General features: G+C 59.4%; 2 protein-coding genes and 1 pseudogene across 2 annotated transcripts; all 3 read right to left on the bottom strand.

The window, feature by feature from the left end:
• Positions 1–1,841: 1,841 nt before the first annotated feature.
• Positions 1,842–2,555, bottom strand: LOC131816721 (keratin-associated protein 9-9-like; annotated as a pseudogene).
• A 3,394-nt stretch (positions 2,556–5,949) lies between these two features.
• Positions 5,950–6,483, bottom strand: LOC131816636 (keratin-associated protein 9-4-like). Its single transcript, XM_059149559.1, has one exon. The coding sequence runs from the start codon at positions 6,481–6,483 to the stop codon at positions 5,950–5,952; it is 534 nt and encodes a 177-aa protein (XP_059005542.1).
• Positions 6,484–9,878: 3,395 nt separating this feature from the next.
• Positions 9,879–10,412, bottom strand: LOC131816632 (keratin-associated protein 9-2-like). The gene is made up of 2 exons (XM_059149556.1): positions 10,321–10,412; positions 9,879–10,212 (listed from the first exon to the last, which is right to left on the bottom strand). The coding sequence occupies exons 1-2, from the start codon at positions 10,410–10,412 to the stop codon at positions 9,879–9,881; spliced, it is 426 nt and encodes a 141-aa protein (XP_059005539.1).
• Positions 10,413–13,509: the final 3,097 nt, after the last annotated feature.

Genomic DNA, 13,509 nt, shown 5'->3' with positions numbered 1-13,509 from the left:
GCATCTGCCCTCCCCAGCGAAGCTACGTGCCTGGACGCTGATCTTCAGTGTCTCTTCTGGGAGGTACCAGGCGCTGACGTGACTTTCAGCCATCTCGGTCTTGAGTTCCTGACCCCTGCAGCGGGAACCTTGAGCCCTAAGTTGAAAATTACTTCAGGAATTCAAGAAAATGTACATGAAGCATCAGGCCGGTACTTAGCAAGTAGGTTGCAGCCCAGGTCCTGTCCGTTTCTCGTTTCTCAGCACAGCTCACAATCCCCCAAGTACTAAGAACCAGCAAGAGTCAAGTGCGGCGTTGGCAGTCTGTTGAGAGCCTCCTGGATAGCTGGTCTCCAGGGCTGGTGGGTGCCCGGGACAGAAGCCGACCTAGCCCCTCAGAGGTCCGTCCACTGCCCGCGGGAAGTGACCCAGGGCCTTCATCTGCCCTTCCCGTCAGAGCCTGGATCCGGCCTCACATCGCTGAGCGCCGAGGCAGCGTCGTGCATGAGTGCGGGCCCAGAGGCGCCTGCCTTGGATCTGTCGGGACTCCGGTGAAGGCCCAGGCTCTTTTCTCTTTCTTCCTCCTCACGTGGGTCTCACCCCCACCCATCCCCAGAAGAGGCCCTTTGGTTTCCCTCCAGCGCTTCACGGTTCCTTCCCCAGAGGCCGGAGGTTGTTTGCTTCCCTTCAGCGCTTCCGAGCTCACGGATTACTCCAAGGCAACCCACACGCCCAGCGCAGGGGCTCTCGGTCCGTGACGCCGCCCATCCTTCCTTTTCTCGGTGCCCTGTAGATCCTGACGCCATATCGCGTGCCAGTTGCGGAGCATGACGTGTTTGTCCCAAAACTGCCCGAGGCCTCTGCACAGCCCTGCCACCCCCGCCCCCCGATCCCGCCTCCCGCCGAGGTCCTGAGGACCAGGAGGCCCTCCGCAGGCTCTCCTGTCTCTGAGCGGGAGGAGTGCACGTTGGGCAGGCTGGTGCCGACCACCGCGAAAGTGCCCCCGTGTTCCCAGGAGCTCTAAAGGGCAAGGCCGCTGCCCTGACACTGGGCTGGAGGTCCCTGCGTGGTGCCACTCGGCTGTCTACCACTTTGTCCCAGATATCACCCGCATCTACAGGACAAGAGGACTTCCGCGGGCCTCAAAGACCCTCGGACCAGCATCTTGCTGGTGCTCTGGCCCAGGCTGTTGCCTAACTCGCCTGCTCGTGGGTATGTGAGCGCCCTTGAGCAAGGGCCGGAGACGTAGCCTGGCGCCTGAGTGCTTCCCTGTCAGCTCGGCTCTGGGACAGAACGTCCCTAGATTCCCTCATCCTCACATGGAGATAGGAATTTGTGGGGGCCGGCTAGGAGTCTCCAAACGGGTAATTAGTGCATGTGGGCTGTGACCTGTACAGAAACCATTAGGTCGCGCATGCCGTACGGGGACTCGGACAGCGTTATGGTATGCAGATCGGTACTGGGTTTATTAAGACACTCATGTGAGAGTCCCTGTGTCTAGGGAGACATGCAGAAGGGTCCCGACAGGAAGAAATCAGCATCCAAGGACCATGAATGCACCGAGAAGGAAACCCTCCTTGCGCAGACACCAAGAGTTGCAAAAGAATGCATTTCTACCAGGTGTGAGGGGCTTTATTTCTCCAAGGTCGTCAGGCAGGATGACCATCTTGACTGTGGAGTCAAGGCAGAGATGTTGACTCCATGTCCGCATGCATGACGCTGGCAGGGGACTCCCAAGACCTGAGGAAGAAGAGAATCAGGAGAAGTGGTCCACACTTCCTCCAGCCGATTCCCAAGGCTTTGAACAGGCAGGTGAGTAGCGGAAATGTTGGCGACTGCATGCTGGGTTTGGGCAACGTTTGTCAGTGTCCGTTTCCCCGCTGGCCAATCGGTGCTGTGTGCCGTTCGTGGGTTGTTGGTGAGGCCGTTGTCAGGAGGAAGTGTGGCAGCCGCCGGACACGCAGCAGGGGTGGCCGCAGCCGCCGTGGGTCTGTGGTGGTCCTCCAGCAGGCGTAATGGCGGCGCTTTGGCTGGCAAGCAGGCTAGCAGCAGCTGGATCCACAGCCCTGGGCGAGGCATCCAGGCAAGCAGCAACAGGTGGGGTGGTAGCAGGTCCTCGTGCAGTACACAGGGGTACAGCAGGCTGGCTGACAGCAGCTGGAGCCACAGCAAGTTTGTCCGCAGCCGCTGGACCCACAGCAGCTGGGCTGACAGCAGCTGGACACACAGCAGCTGGGCCGGCAGCAGGTGGTCCTGCAGCAGGTGGTCTGGCAGCAAGTTGGGCGGCAGCAGCAAGGCTGGCAGCAGCAGGACCCACAGCAGCTGGACCCGCAGCCGCCGCCGCACCCGCGGCAGCTGGGCCGGCAGCAGGTTGTCCTGCAGCAGGTGGTCTGGCAGCAAGTTGGGCGGCAGCAGCAAGGCTGGCAGCAGCAGGACCCACAGCAGCTGGACCCGCAGCCGCCTTGTCCACAGCCACCGCCGCACCCGCAGCAGCTGGGCTGGCAGCAGGTGGTCCTGCAGCAGGTGGTCCTGCAGCACGTTGGCTGGCAGCAAGGGGAGCAGCACGATTCGGTCATGGTGTCACAGGTGGAGGGGGAGCTTCTGTTCCGAGGTGAGTTTCTCAGATTCATTTGTCTCGTCCTCCTGTGGGGATTTTATGCACCGGGTCCCCACATTTGGACCAATGGGCATGACTTCCTTGCCCATTGTTGACATCGTTTTCCTGATGATGCGGGAATGGAAGAAGAGGAAGTTTTTTTCCCCCTAATGTTAGGAATCTTTAGCAAATAAGTGCTTAACGTGTTTCTTAATTGGGGATAACTCGTGGAAACATTTCAGATGAAAACAAGGTGGCCACATCAGCATCTGCGTTCGTGCTCTATGAATTTCATCGTGTGTTACAAGTCCCACTGGCCTGGGAAGTGGTTGGCGAGTCGGCTTGGCGGTCCTTCCCCGGCGCTGGTCCCTGGCTTGCATGTAGACTGGCGGCATGCCTCGTGAGGAAGTGGCAACCTGCCTAGCGATGAGCCGAAGTCATGCCTGAGCCCAAGTCGGTTTCCCCACCAAGCCTGATTCCAGACTCCCACAGGCATCTGTCTCTCGGAGCCCCCACCCCCCAGCTGCATATCCCAGTGCGATCAAAGACTCTGGGCTGCAGGATATGCGAGTTCATCTCCTCCGTCTGTGAAGGCAGAATCAAGCAGGGCGATAGAAACAGCCGCAGGACACCCAGACGAAGCAAGCAGCAGTCACCGAACTTCCTGAGAGACAGCAGTCCCGCGTCACGCAGCAAAGCAGAGGGCTTTTCCATGGCGTGGGACCGGCCGAGACACAAGTGGGGCAGTTCGGGGGATAACGGGAAGAGTTGGAGACTCTCGTCCTCTCCTTGTTAACCCGCCAAGCCTGTTCCCCAGCGTCAGTGGGTATACAGTTCTCGTTTTCTCTTCCTCCCTTCTTGCCTGCGTCCGACTACCTCCCTGTCTCCCTGCCTCCCTCCTCCTCCGCTCTTCCTTCCTCTTCCTCCTGTGTCTTCCTCTTATACAAATGTGTGCCTGTCCACCGTGGTGAAGAAGGAAATACTGGGTCTGAGAGCAGAAGCCCGTAGACTGGGGATGGCGCCTTCAATATGCCAGCCGTGTATCTCGCATCTTCCTGCACTCGGGACAACTTCTACCCAGCAGATCCGCATATCTGGGCCTCGTGGCCGTTTTCATGGCGCAGCAGGATGGCACGCTGCCAGTGCATGCCACACCGAGGGAAATGCTCAACCAGTGCTTCTGGAGAGCCGGTTTGTAGAGATGCCAGCTCCCTTGTCGCTGAATTAGGGGAATCCCAATGAGTGTATTACGTCCTTTCTGATCTCGCTCTCGGGTGTAAGCTTCCCGTGCAAGCTGGGACCCTGGACTGACAGTGCGTCTTGCCTGCGTCGCTTTCCCGCCCTCCGGCCACTGGCATCTGCCCTCCCCAGCGAAGCTACGTGCCTGGACGCTGATCTTCAGTGTCTCTTCTGGGAGGTACCAGGCGCTGACGTGACTTTCAGCCATCTCGGTCTTGAGTTCCTGACCCCTGCAGCGGGAACCTTGAGCCCTAAGTTGAAAATTACTTCAGGAATTCAAGAAAATGTACATGAAGCATCAGGCCGGTACTTAGCAAGTAGGTTGCAGCCCAGGTCCTGTCCGTTTCTCGTTTCTCAGCACAGCTCACAATCCCCCAAGTACTAAGAACCAGCAAGAGTCAAGTGCGGCGTTGGCAGTCTGTTGAGAGCCTCCTGGATAGCTGGTCTCCAGGGCTGGTGGGTGCCCGGGACAGAAGCCGACCTAGCCCCTCAGAGGTCCGTCCACTGCCCGCGGGAAGTGACCCAGGGCCTTCATCTGCCCTTCCCGTCAGAGCCTGGATCCGGCCTCACATCGCTGAGCGCCGAGGCAGCGTCGTGCATGAGTGCGGGCCCAGAGGCGCCTGCCTTGGATCTGTCGGGACTCCGGTGAAGGCCCAGGCTCTTTTCTCTTTCTTCCTCCTCACGTGGGTCTCACCCCCACCCATCCCCAGAAGAGGCCCTTTGGTTTCCCTCCAGCGCTTCACGGTTCCTTCCCCAGAGGCCGGAGGTTGTTTGCTTCCCTTCAGCGCTTCCGAGCTCACGGATTACTCCAAGGCAACCCACACGCCCAGCGCAGGGGCTCTCGGTCCGTGACGCCGCCCATCCTTCCTTTTCTCGGTGCCCTGTAGATCCTGACGCCATATCGCGTGCCAGTTGCGGAGCATGACGTGTTTGTCCCAAAACTGCCCGAGGCCTCTGCACAGCCCTGCCACCCCCGCCCCCCGATCCCGCCTCCCGCCGAGGTCCTGAGGACCAGGAGGCCCTCCGCAGGCTCTCCTGTCTCTGAGCGGGAGGAGTGCACGTTGGGCAGGCTGGTGCCGACCACCGCGAAAGTGCCCCCGTGTTCCCAGGAGCTCTAAAGGGCAAGGCCGCTGCCCTGACACTGGGCTGGAGGTCCCTGCGTGGTGCCACTCGGCTGTCTACCACTTTGTCCCAGATATCACCCGCATCTACAGGACAAGAGGACTTCCGCGGGCCTCAAAGACCCTCGGACCAGCATCTTGCTGGTGCTCTGGCCCAGGCTGTTGCCTAACTCGCCTGCTCGTGGGTATGTGAGCGCCCTTGAGCAAGGGCCGGAGACGTAGCCTGGCGCCTGAGTGCTTCCCTGTCAGCTCGGCTCTGGGACAGAACGTCCCTAGATTCCCTCATCCTCACATGGAGATAGGAATTTGTGGGGGCCGGCTAGGAGTCTCCAAACGGGTAATTAGTGCATGTGGGCTGTGACCTGTACAGAAACCATTAGGTCGCGCATGCCGTACGGGGACACGGACAGCGTTATGGTATGCAGATCGGTACTGGGTTTATTAAGACACTCATGTGAGAGTCCCTGTGTCTAGGGAGACATGCAGAAGGGTCCCGACAGGAAGAAATCAGCATCCAAGGACCATGAATGCACCGAGAAGGGAACCCTCCTTGCGCAGACACCAAGAGTTGCAAAAGAATGCATTTCTACCAGGTGTGAGGGGCTTTATTTCTCCAAGGTCGTCAGGCAGGATGACCATCTTGACTGTGGAGTCAAGGCAGAGATGTTGACTCCATGTCCGCATGCATGACGCTGGCAGGGGACTCCCAAGACCTGAGGAAGAAGAGAATCAGGAGAAGTGGTCCACACTTCCTCCAGCCGATTCCCAAGGCTTTGAACAGGCAGGTGAGTAGCGGAAATGTTGGCGACTGCATGCTGGGTTTGGGCAACGTTTGTCAGTGTCCGTTTCCCCGCTGGCCAATCGGTGCTGTGTGCCGTTGTGGGTTGTTGGTGAGGCCGTTGTCAGGAGGAAGTGTGGCAGCCGCCGGACACGCAGCAGGGGTGGCCGCGGCCGCCGTGGGTCTGAGGTGGTCCTCCAGCAGGCGTTATGGCGGCGCTTTGGCTGGCAAGCAGGCTAGCAGCAGCTGGATCCACAGCCCTGGGCGAGGCATCCAGGCAAGCAGCAACAGGTGGGGTGGTAGCAGGTCCTCGTGCAGTACACAGGGGTACAGCAGGCTGGCTGACAGCAGCTGGAGCCACAGCAAGTTTGTCCGGAGCCGCTGGACCCACAGCAGCTGGGCTGACAGCAGCTGGACACACAGCAGCTGGGCCGGCAGCAGGTGGTCCTGCAGCAGGTGGTCTGGCAGCAAGTTGGGCGGCAGCAGCAAGGCTGGCAGCAGCAGGACCCACAGCAGCTGGACCCGCAGCCGCCGCCGCACCCGCGGCAGCTGTGCCGGCAGCAGGTGGTCCTGCAGCAGGTGGTCTGGCAGCAAGTTGGGCGGCAGCAGCAAGGCTGGCAGCAGCAGGACCCACAGCAGCTGGACCCGCAGCCGCCTTGTCCACAGCCACCGCCGCACCCGCAGCAGCTGGGCTGGCAGCAGGTGGTCCTGCAGCAGGTGGTCCTGCAGCACGTTGGCTGGCAGCAAGGGGAGCAGCACGATTCGGTCATGGTGTCACAGGTGGAGGGGGAGCTTCTGTTCCGAGGTGAGTTTCTCAGATTCATTTGTCTCGTCCTCCTGTGGGGATTTTATGCACCGGGTCCCCACATTTGGACCAATGGGCATGACTTCCTTGCCCATTGTTGACATCGTTTTCCTGATGATGCGGGAATGGAAGAAGAGGAAGTTTTTTTCCCCCTAATGTTAGGAATCTTTAGCAAATAAGTGCTTAACGTGTTTCTTAATTGGGGATAACTCGTGGAAACATTTCAGATGAAAACAAGGTGGCCACATCAGCATCTGCGTTCGTGCTCTATGAATTTCATCGTGTGTTACAAGTCCCACTGGCCTGGGAAGAGGTTGGCGAGTCGGCTTGGCGGTCCTTCCCCGGCGCTGGTCCCTGGCTTGCATGTAGACTGGCGGCATGCCTCGTGAGGAAGTGGCAACATGCCTAGCGATGAGCCGAAGTCATGCCTGAGCCCAAGTCGGTTTCCCCACCAAGCCTGATTCCAGACTCCCACAGGCATCTGTCTCTTGGAGCCCCCACCCCCCAGCTGCATATCCCAGTGCGATCAAAGACTCTGGGCTGCAGGATATGCGAGTTCATCTCCTCCGTCTGTGAAGGCAGAATCAAGCAGGGCGATAGAAACAGCCTCAGGACACCCAGACGAAGCAAGCAGCAGTCACCGAACTTCCTGAGAGACAGCAGTCCCGCGTCACGCAGCAAAGCAGAGGGCTTTTCCACGGCGTGGGACCGGCCGAGACACAAGTGGGGCAGTTCGGGGGATAACGGGAAGAGTTGGAGACTCTCGTCCTCTCCTTGTTAACCCGCCAAGCCTGTTCCCCAGCGTCAGTGGGTATACAGTTCTCGTTTTCTCTTCCTCCCTTCTTGCCTGCGTCCGACTACCTCCCTGTCTCCCTGCCTCCCTCCTCCTCCGCTCTTCCTTCCTCTTCCTCCTGTGTCTTCCTCTTATACAAATGTGTGCCTGTCCACCGTGGTGAAGAAGGAAATACTGGGTCTGAGAGCAGAAGCCCGTAGACTGGGGATGGCGCCTTCAATATGCCAGCCGTGTATCTCGCATCTTCCTGCGCTCGGGACAACTTCTACCCAGCAGATCCGCATCTCTGGGCCTCGTGGCCGTTTTCATGGCGCAGCAGGATGGCACGCTGCCAGTGCATGCCACACCGAGGGAAATGCTCAACCAGTGCTTCTGGAGAGCCGGTTTGTAGAGATGCCAGCTCCCTTGTCGCTGAATTAGGGGAATCCCAATGAGTGTATTACGTCCTTTCTGATCTCGCTCTCGGGTGTAAGCTTCCCGTGCAAGCTGGGACCCTGGACTGACAGTGCGTCTTGCCTGCGTCGCTTTCCCGCCCTCCGGCCACTGGCATCTGCCCTCCCCAGCGAAGCTACGTGCCTGGACGCTGATCTTCAGTGTCTCTTCTGGGAGGTACCAGGCGCTGACGTGACTTTCAGCCATCTCGGTCTTGAGTTCCTGACCCCTGCAGCGGGAACCTTGAGCCCTAAGTTGAAAATTACTTCAGGAATTCAAGAAAATGTACATGAAGCATCAGGCCGGTACTTAGCAAGTAGGTTGCAGCCCAGGTCCTGTCCGTTTCTCGTTTCTCAGCACAGCTCACAATCCCCCAAGTACTAAGAACCAGCAAGAGTCAAGTGCGGCGTTGGCAGTCTGTTGAGAGCCTCCTGGATAGCTGGTCTCCAGGGCTGGTGGGTGCCCGGGACAGAAGCCGACCTAGCCCCTCAGAGGTCCGTCCACTGCCCGCGGGAAGTGACCCAGGGCCTTCATCTGCCCTTCCCGTCAGAGCCTGGATCCGGCCTCACATCGCTGAGCGCCGAGGCAGCGTCGTGCATGAGTGCGGGCCCAGAGGCGCCTGCCTTGGATCTGTCGGGACTCCGGTGAAGGCCCAGGCTCTTTTCTCTTTCTTCCTCCTCACGTGGGTCTCACCCCCACCCATCCCCAGAAGAGGCCCTTTGGTTTCCCTCCAGCGCTTCACGGTTCCTTCCCCAGAGGCCGGAGGTTGTTTGCTTCCCTTCAGCGCTTCCGAGCTCACGGATTACTCCAAGGCAACCCACACGCCCAGCGCAGGGGCTCTCGGTCCGTGACGCCGCCCATCCTTCCTTTTCTCGGTGCCCTGTAGATCCTGACGCCATATCGCGTGCCAGTTGCGGAGCATGACGTGTTTGTCCCAAAACTGCCCGAGGCCTCTGCACAGCCCTGCCACCCCCGCCCCCCGATCCCGCCTCCCGCCGAGGTCCTGAGGACCAGGAGGCCCTCCGCAGGCTCTCCTGTCTCTGAGCGGGAGGAGTGCACGTTGGGCAGGCTGGTGCCGACCACCGCGAAAGTGCCCCCGTGTTCCCAGGAGCTCTAAAGGGCAAGGCCGCTGCCCTGACACTGGGCTGGAGGTCCCTGCGTGGTGCCACTCGGCTGTCTACCACTTTGTCCCAGATATCACCCGCATCTACAGGACAAGAGGACTTCCGCGGGCCTCAAAGACCCTCGGACCAGCATCTTGCTGGTGCTCTGGCCCAGGCTGTTGCCTAACTCGCCTGCTCGTGGGTATGTGAGCGCCCTTGAGCAAGGGCCGGAGACGTAGCCTGGCGCCTGAGTGCTTCCCTGTCAGCTCGGCTCTGGGACAGAACGTCCCTAGATTCCCTCATCCTCACAAGGAGATAGGAATTTGTGGGGGCCGGCTAGGAGTCTCCAAACGGGTAATTAGTGCATGTGGGCTGTGACCTGTACAGAAACCATTAGGTCGCGCATGCCGTACGGGGACACGGACAGCGTTATGGTATGCAGATCGGTACTGGGTTTATTAAGACACTCATGTGAGAGTCCCTGTGTCTAGGGAGACATGCAGAAGGGTCCCGACAGGAAGAAATCAGCATCCAAGGACCATGAATGCACCGAGAAGGAAACCCTCCTTGCGCAGACACCAAGAGTTGCAAAAGAATGCATTTCTACCAGGTGTGAGGGGCTTTATTTCTCCAAGGTCGTCAGGCAGGATGACCATCTTGACTGTGGAGTCAAGGCAGAGATCTTGACTCCATGTCCGCATGCATGACGCTGGCAGGGGACTCCCAAGACCTGAGGAAGAAGAGAATCAGGAGAAGTGGTCCACACTTCCTCCAGCCGATTCCCAAGGCTTTGAACAGGCAGGTGAGTAGCGGAAATGTTGGCGACTGCATGCTGGGTTTGGGCAACGTTTGTCAGTGTCCGTTTCCCCGCTGGCCAATCGGTGCTGTGTGCCGTTCGTGGGTTGTTGGTGAGGCCGTTGTCAGGAGGAAGTGTGGCAGCCGCCGGACACGCAGCAGGGGTGGCCGCGGCCGCCGTGGGTCTGTGGTGGTCCTCCAGCAGGCGTTATGGCGGCGGTTTGGCTGGCAAGCAGGCTAGCAGCAGCTGGATCCACAGCCCTGGGCGAGGCATCCAGGCAAGCAGCAACAGGTGGGGTGGTAGCAGGTCCTCGTGCAGTACACAGGGGTACAGCAGGCTGGCTGACAGCAGCTGGAGCCACAGCAAGTTTGTCCGCAGCCGCTGGACCCACAGCAGCTGGGCTGACAGCAGCTGGACACACAGCAGCTGGGCCGGCAGCAGGTGGTCCTGCAGCAGGTGGTCTGGCAGCAAGTTGGGCGGCAGCAGCAAGGCTGGCAGCAGCAGGACCCACAGCAGCTGGACCCGCAGCCGCCGCCGCACCCGCGGCAGCTGTGCCGGCAGCAGGTGGTCCTGCAGCAGGTGGTCTGGCAGCAAGTTGGGCGGCAGCAGCAAGGCTGGCAGCAGCAGGACCCACAGCAGCTGGACCCGCAGCCGCCTTGTCCACAGCCACCGCCGCACCCGCAGCAGCTGGGCTGGCAGCAGGTGGTCCTGCAGCAGGTGGTCCTGCAGCACGTTGGCTGGCAGCAAGGGGAGCAGCACGATTCGGTCATGGTGTCACAGGTGGAGGGGGAGCTTCTGTTCCGAGGTGAGTTTCTCAGATTCATTTGTCTCGTCCTCCTGTGGGGATTTTATGCACCGGGTCCCCACATTTGGACCAATGGGCATGACTTCCTTGCCCATTGTTGACATCGTTTTCCTGATGATGCGGGAATGGAAGAAGAGGAAGTTTTTTTCCCCCTAATGTTAGGAATCTTTAGCAAATAAGTGCTTAACGTGTTTCTTAATTGGGGATAACTCGTGGAAACATTTCAGATGAAAACAAGGTGGCCACATCAGCATCTGCGTTCGTGCTCTATGAATTTCATCGTGTGTTACAAGTCCCACTGGCCTGGGAAGAGGTTGGCGAGTCGGCTTGGCGGTCCTTCCCCGGCGCTGGTCCCTGGCTTGCATGTAGACTGGCGGCATGCCTCGTGAGGAAGTGGCAACATGCCTAGCGATGAGCCGAAGTCATGCCTGAGCCCAAGTCGGTTTCCCCACCAAGCCTGATTCCAGACTCCCACAGGCATCTGTCTCTTGGAGCCCCCACCCCCCAGCTGCATATCCCAGTGCGATCAAAGACTCTGGGCTGCAGGATATGCGAGTTCATCTCCTCCGTCTGTGAAGGCAGAATCAAGCAGGGCGATAGAAACAGCCTCAGGACACCCAGACGAAGCAAGCAGCAGTCACCGAACTTCCTGAGAGACAGCAGTCCCGCGTCACGCAGCAAAGCAGAGGGCTTTTCCATGGCGTGGGACCGGCCGAGACACAAGTGGGGCAGTTCGGGGGATAACGGGAAGAGTTGGAGACTCTCGTCCTCTCCTTGTTAACCCGCCAAGCCTGTTCCCCAGCGTCAGTGGGTATACAGTTCTCGTTTTCTCTTCCTCCCTTCTTGCCTGCGTCCGACTACCTCCCTGTCTCCCTGCCTCCCTCCTCCTCCGCTCTTCCTTCCTCTTCCTCCTGTGTCTTCCTCTTATACAAATGTGTGCCTGTCCACCGTGGTGAAGAAGGAAATACTGGGTCTGAGAGCAGAAGCCCGTAGACTGGGGATGGCGCCTTCAATATGCCAGCCGTGTATCTCGCATCTTCCTGCGCTCGGGACAACTTCTACCCAGCAGATCCGCATCTCTGGGCCTCGTGGCCGTTTTCATGGCGCAGCAGGATGGCACGCTGCCAGTGCATGCCACACCGAGGGAAATGCTCAACCAGTGCTTCTGGAGAGCCGGTTTGTAGAGATGCCAGCTCCCTTGTCGCTGAATTAGGGGAATCCCAATGAGTGTATTACGTCCTTTCTGATCTCGCTCTCGGGTGTAAGCTTCCCGTGCAAGCTGGGACCCTGGACTGACAGTGCGTCTTGCCTGCGTCGCTTTCCCGCCCTCCGGCCACTGGCATCTGCCCTCCCCAGCGAAGCTACGTGCCTGGACGCTGATCTTCAGTGTCTCTTCTGGGAGGTACCAGGCGCTGACGTGACTTTCAGCCATCTCGGTCTTGAGTTCCTGACCCCTGCAGCGGGAACCTTGAGCCCTAAGTTGAAAATTACTTCAGGAATTCAAGAAAATGTACATGAAGCATCAGGCCGGTACTTAGCAAGTAGGTTGCAGCCCAGGTCCTGTCCGTTTCTCGTTTCTCAGCACAGCTCACAATCCCCCAAGTACTAAGAACCAGCAAGAGTCAAGTGCGGCGTTGGCAGTCTGTTGAGAGCCTCCTGGATAGCTGGTCTCCAGGGCTGGTGGGTGCCCGGGACAGAAGCCGACCTAGCCCCTCAGAGGTCCGTCCACTGCCCGCGGGAAGTGACCCAGGGCCTTCATCTGCCCTTCCCGTCAGAGCCTGGATCCGGCCTCACATCGCTGAGCGCCGAGGCAGCGTCGTGCATGAGTGCGGGCCCAGAGGCGCCTGCCTTGGATCTGTCGGGACTCCGGTGAAGGCCCAGGCTCTTTTCTCTTTCTTCCTCCTCACGTGGGTCTCACCCCCACCCATCCCCAGAAGAGGCCCTTTGGTTTCCCTCCAGCGCTTCACGGTTCCTTCCCCAGAGGCCGGAGGTTGTTTGCTTCCCTTCAGCGCTTCCGAGCTCACGGATTACTCCAAGGCAACCCACACGCCCAGCGCAGGGGCTCTCGGTCCGTGACGCCGCCCATCCTTCCTTTTCTCGGTGCCCTGTAGATCCTGACGCCATATCGCGTGCCAGTTGCGGAGCATGACGTGTTTGTCCCAAAACTGCCCGAGGCCTCTGCACAGCCCTGCCACCCCCGCCCCCCGATCCCGCCTCCCGCCGAGGTCCTGAGGACCAGGAGGCCCTCCGCAGGCTCTCCTGTCTCTGAGCGGGAGGAGTGCACGTTGGGCAGGCTGGTGCCGACCACCGCGAAAGTGCCCCCGTGTTCCCAGGAGCTCTAAAGGGCAAGGCCGCTGCCCTGACACTGGGCTGGAGGTCCCTGCGTGGTGCCACTCGGCTGTCTACCACTTTGTCCCAGATATCACCCGCATCTACAGGACAAGAGGACTTCCGCGGGCCTCAAAGACCCTCGGACCAGCATCTTGCTGGTGCTCTGGCCCAGGCTGTTGCCTAACTCGCCTGCTCGTGGGTATGTGAGCGCCCTTGAGCAAGGGCCGGAGACGTAGCCTGGCGCCTGAGTGCTTCCCTGTCAGCTCGGCTCTGGGACAGAACGTCCCTAGATTCCCTCATCCTCACATGGAGATAGGAATTTGTGGGGGCCGGCTAGGAGTCTCCAAACGGGTAATTAGTGCATGTGGGCTGTGACCTGTACAGAAACCATTAGGTCGCGCATGCCGTACGGGGACACGGACAGCGTTATGGTATGCAGATCGGTACTGGGTTTATTAAGACACTCATGTGAGAGTCCCTGTGTCTAGGGAGACATGCAGAAGGGTCCCGACAGGAAGAAATCAGCATCCAAGGACCATGAATGCACCGAGAAGGAAACCCTCCTTGCGCAGACACCAAGAGTTGCAAAAGAATGCATTTCTACCAGGTGTGAGGGGCTTTATTTCTCCAAGGTCGTCAGGCAGGATGACCATCTTGACTGTGGAGTCAAGGCAGAGATCTTGACTCCATGTCCGCATGCATGACGCTGGCAGGGGACTCCCAAGACCTGA

The sequence above is a fragment of the Mustela lutreola genome, chromosome 15, assembly GCF_030435805.1.
Source record: "Mustela lutreola isolate mMusLut2 chromosome 15, mMusLut2.pri, whole genome shotgun sequence".
In the NCBI taxonomy this organism is placed as follows: domain Eukaryota; kingdom Metazoa; phylum Chordata; class Mammalia; order Carnivora; family Mustelidae; genus Mustela; species Mustela lutreola.
The sequence above is the reverse complement of the archived record's forward strand: the minus strand, read 5'-3'. Positions and strand labels throughout refer to the sequence as shown.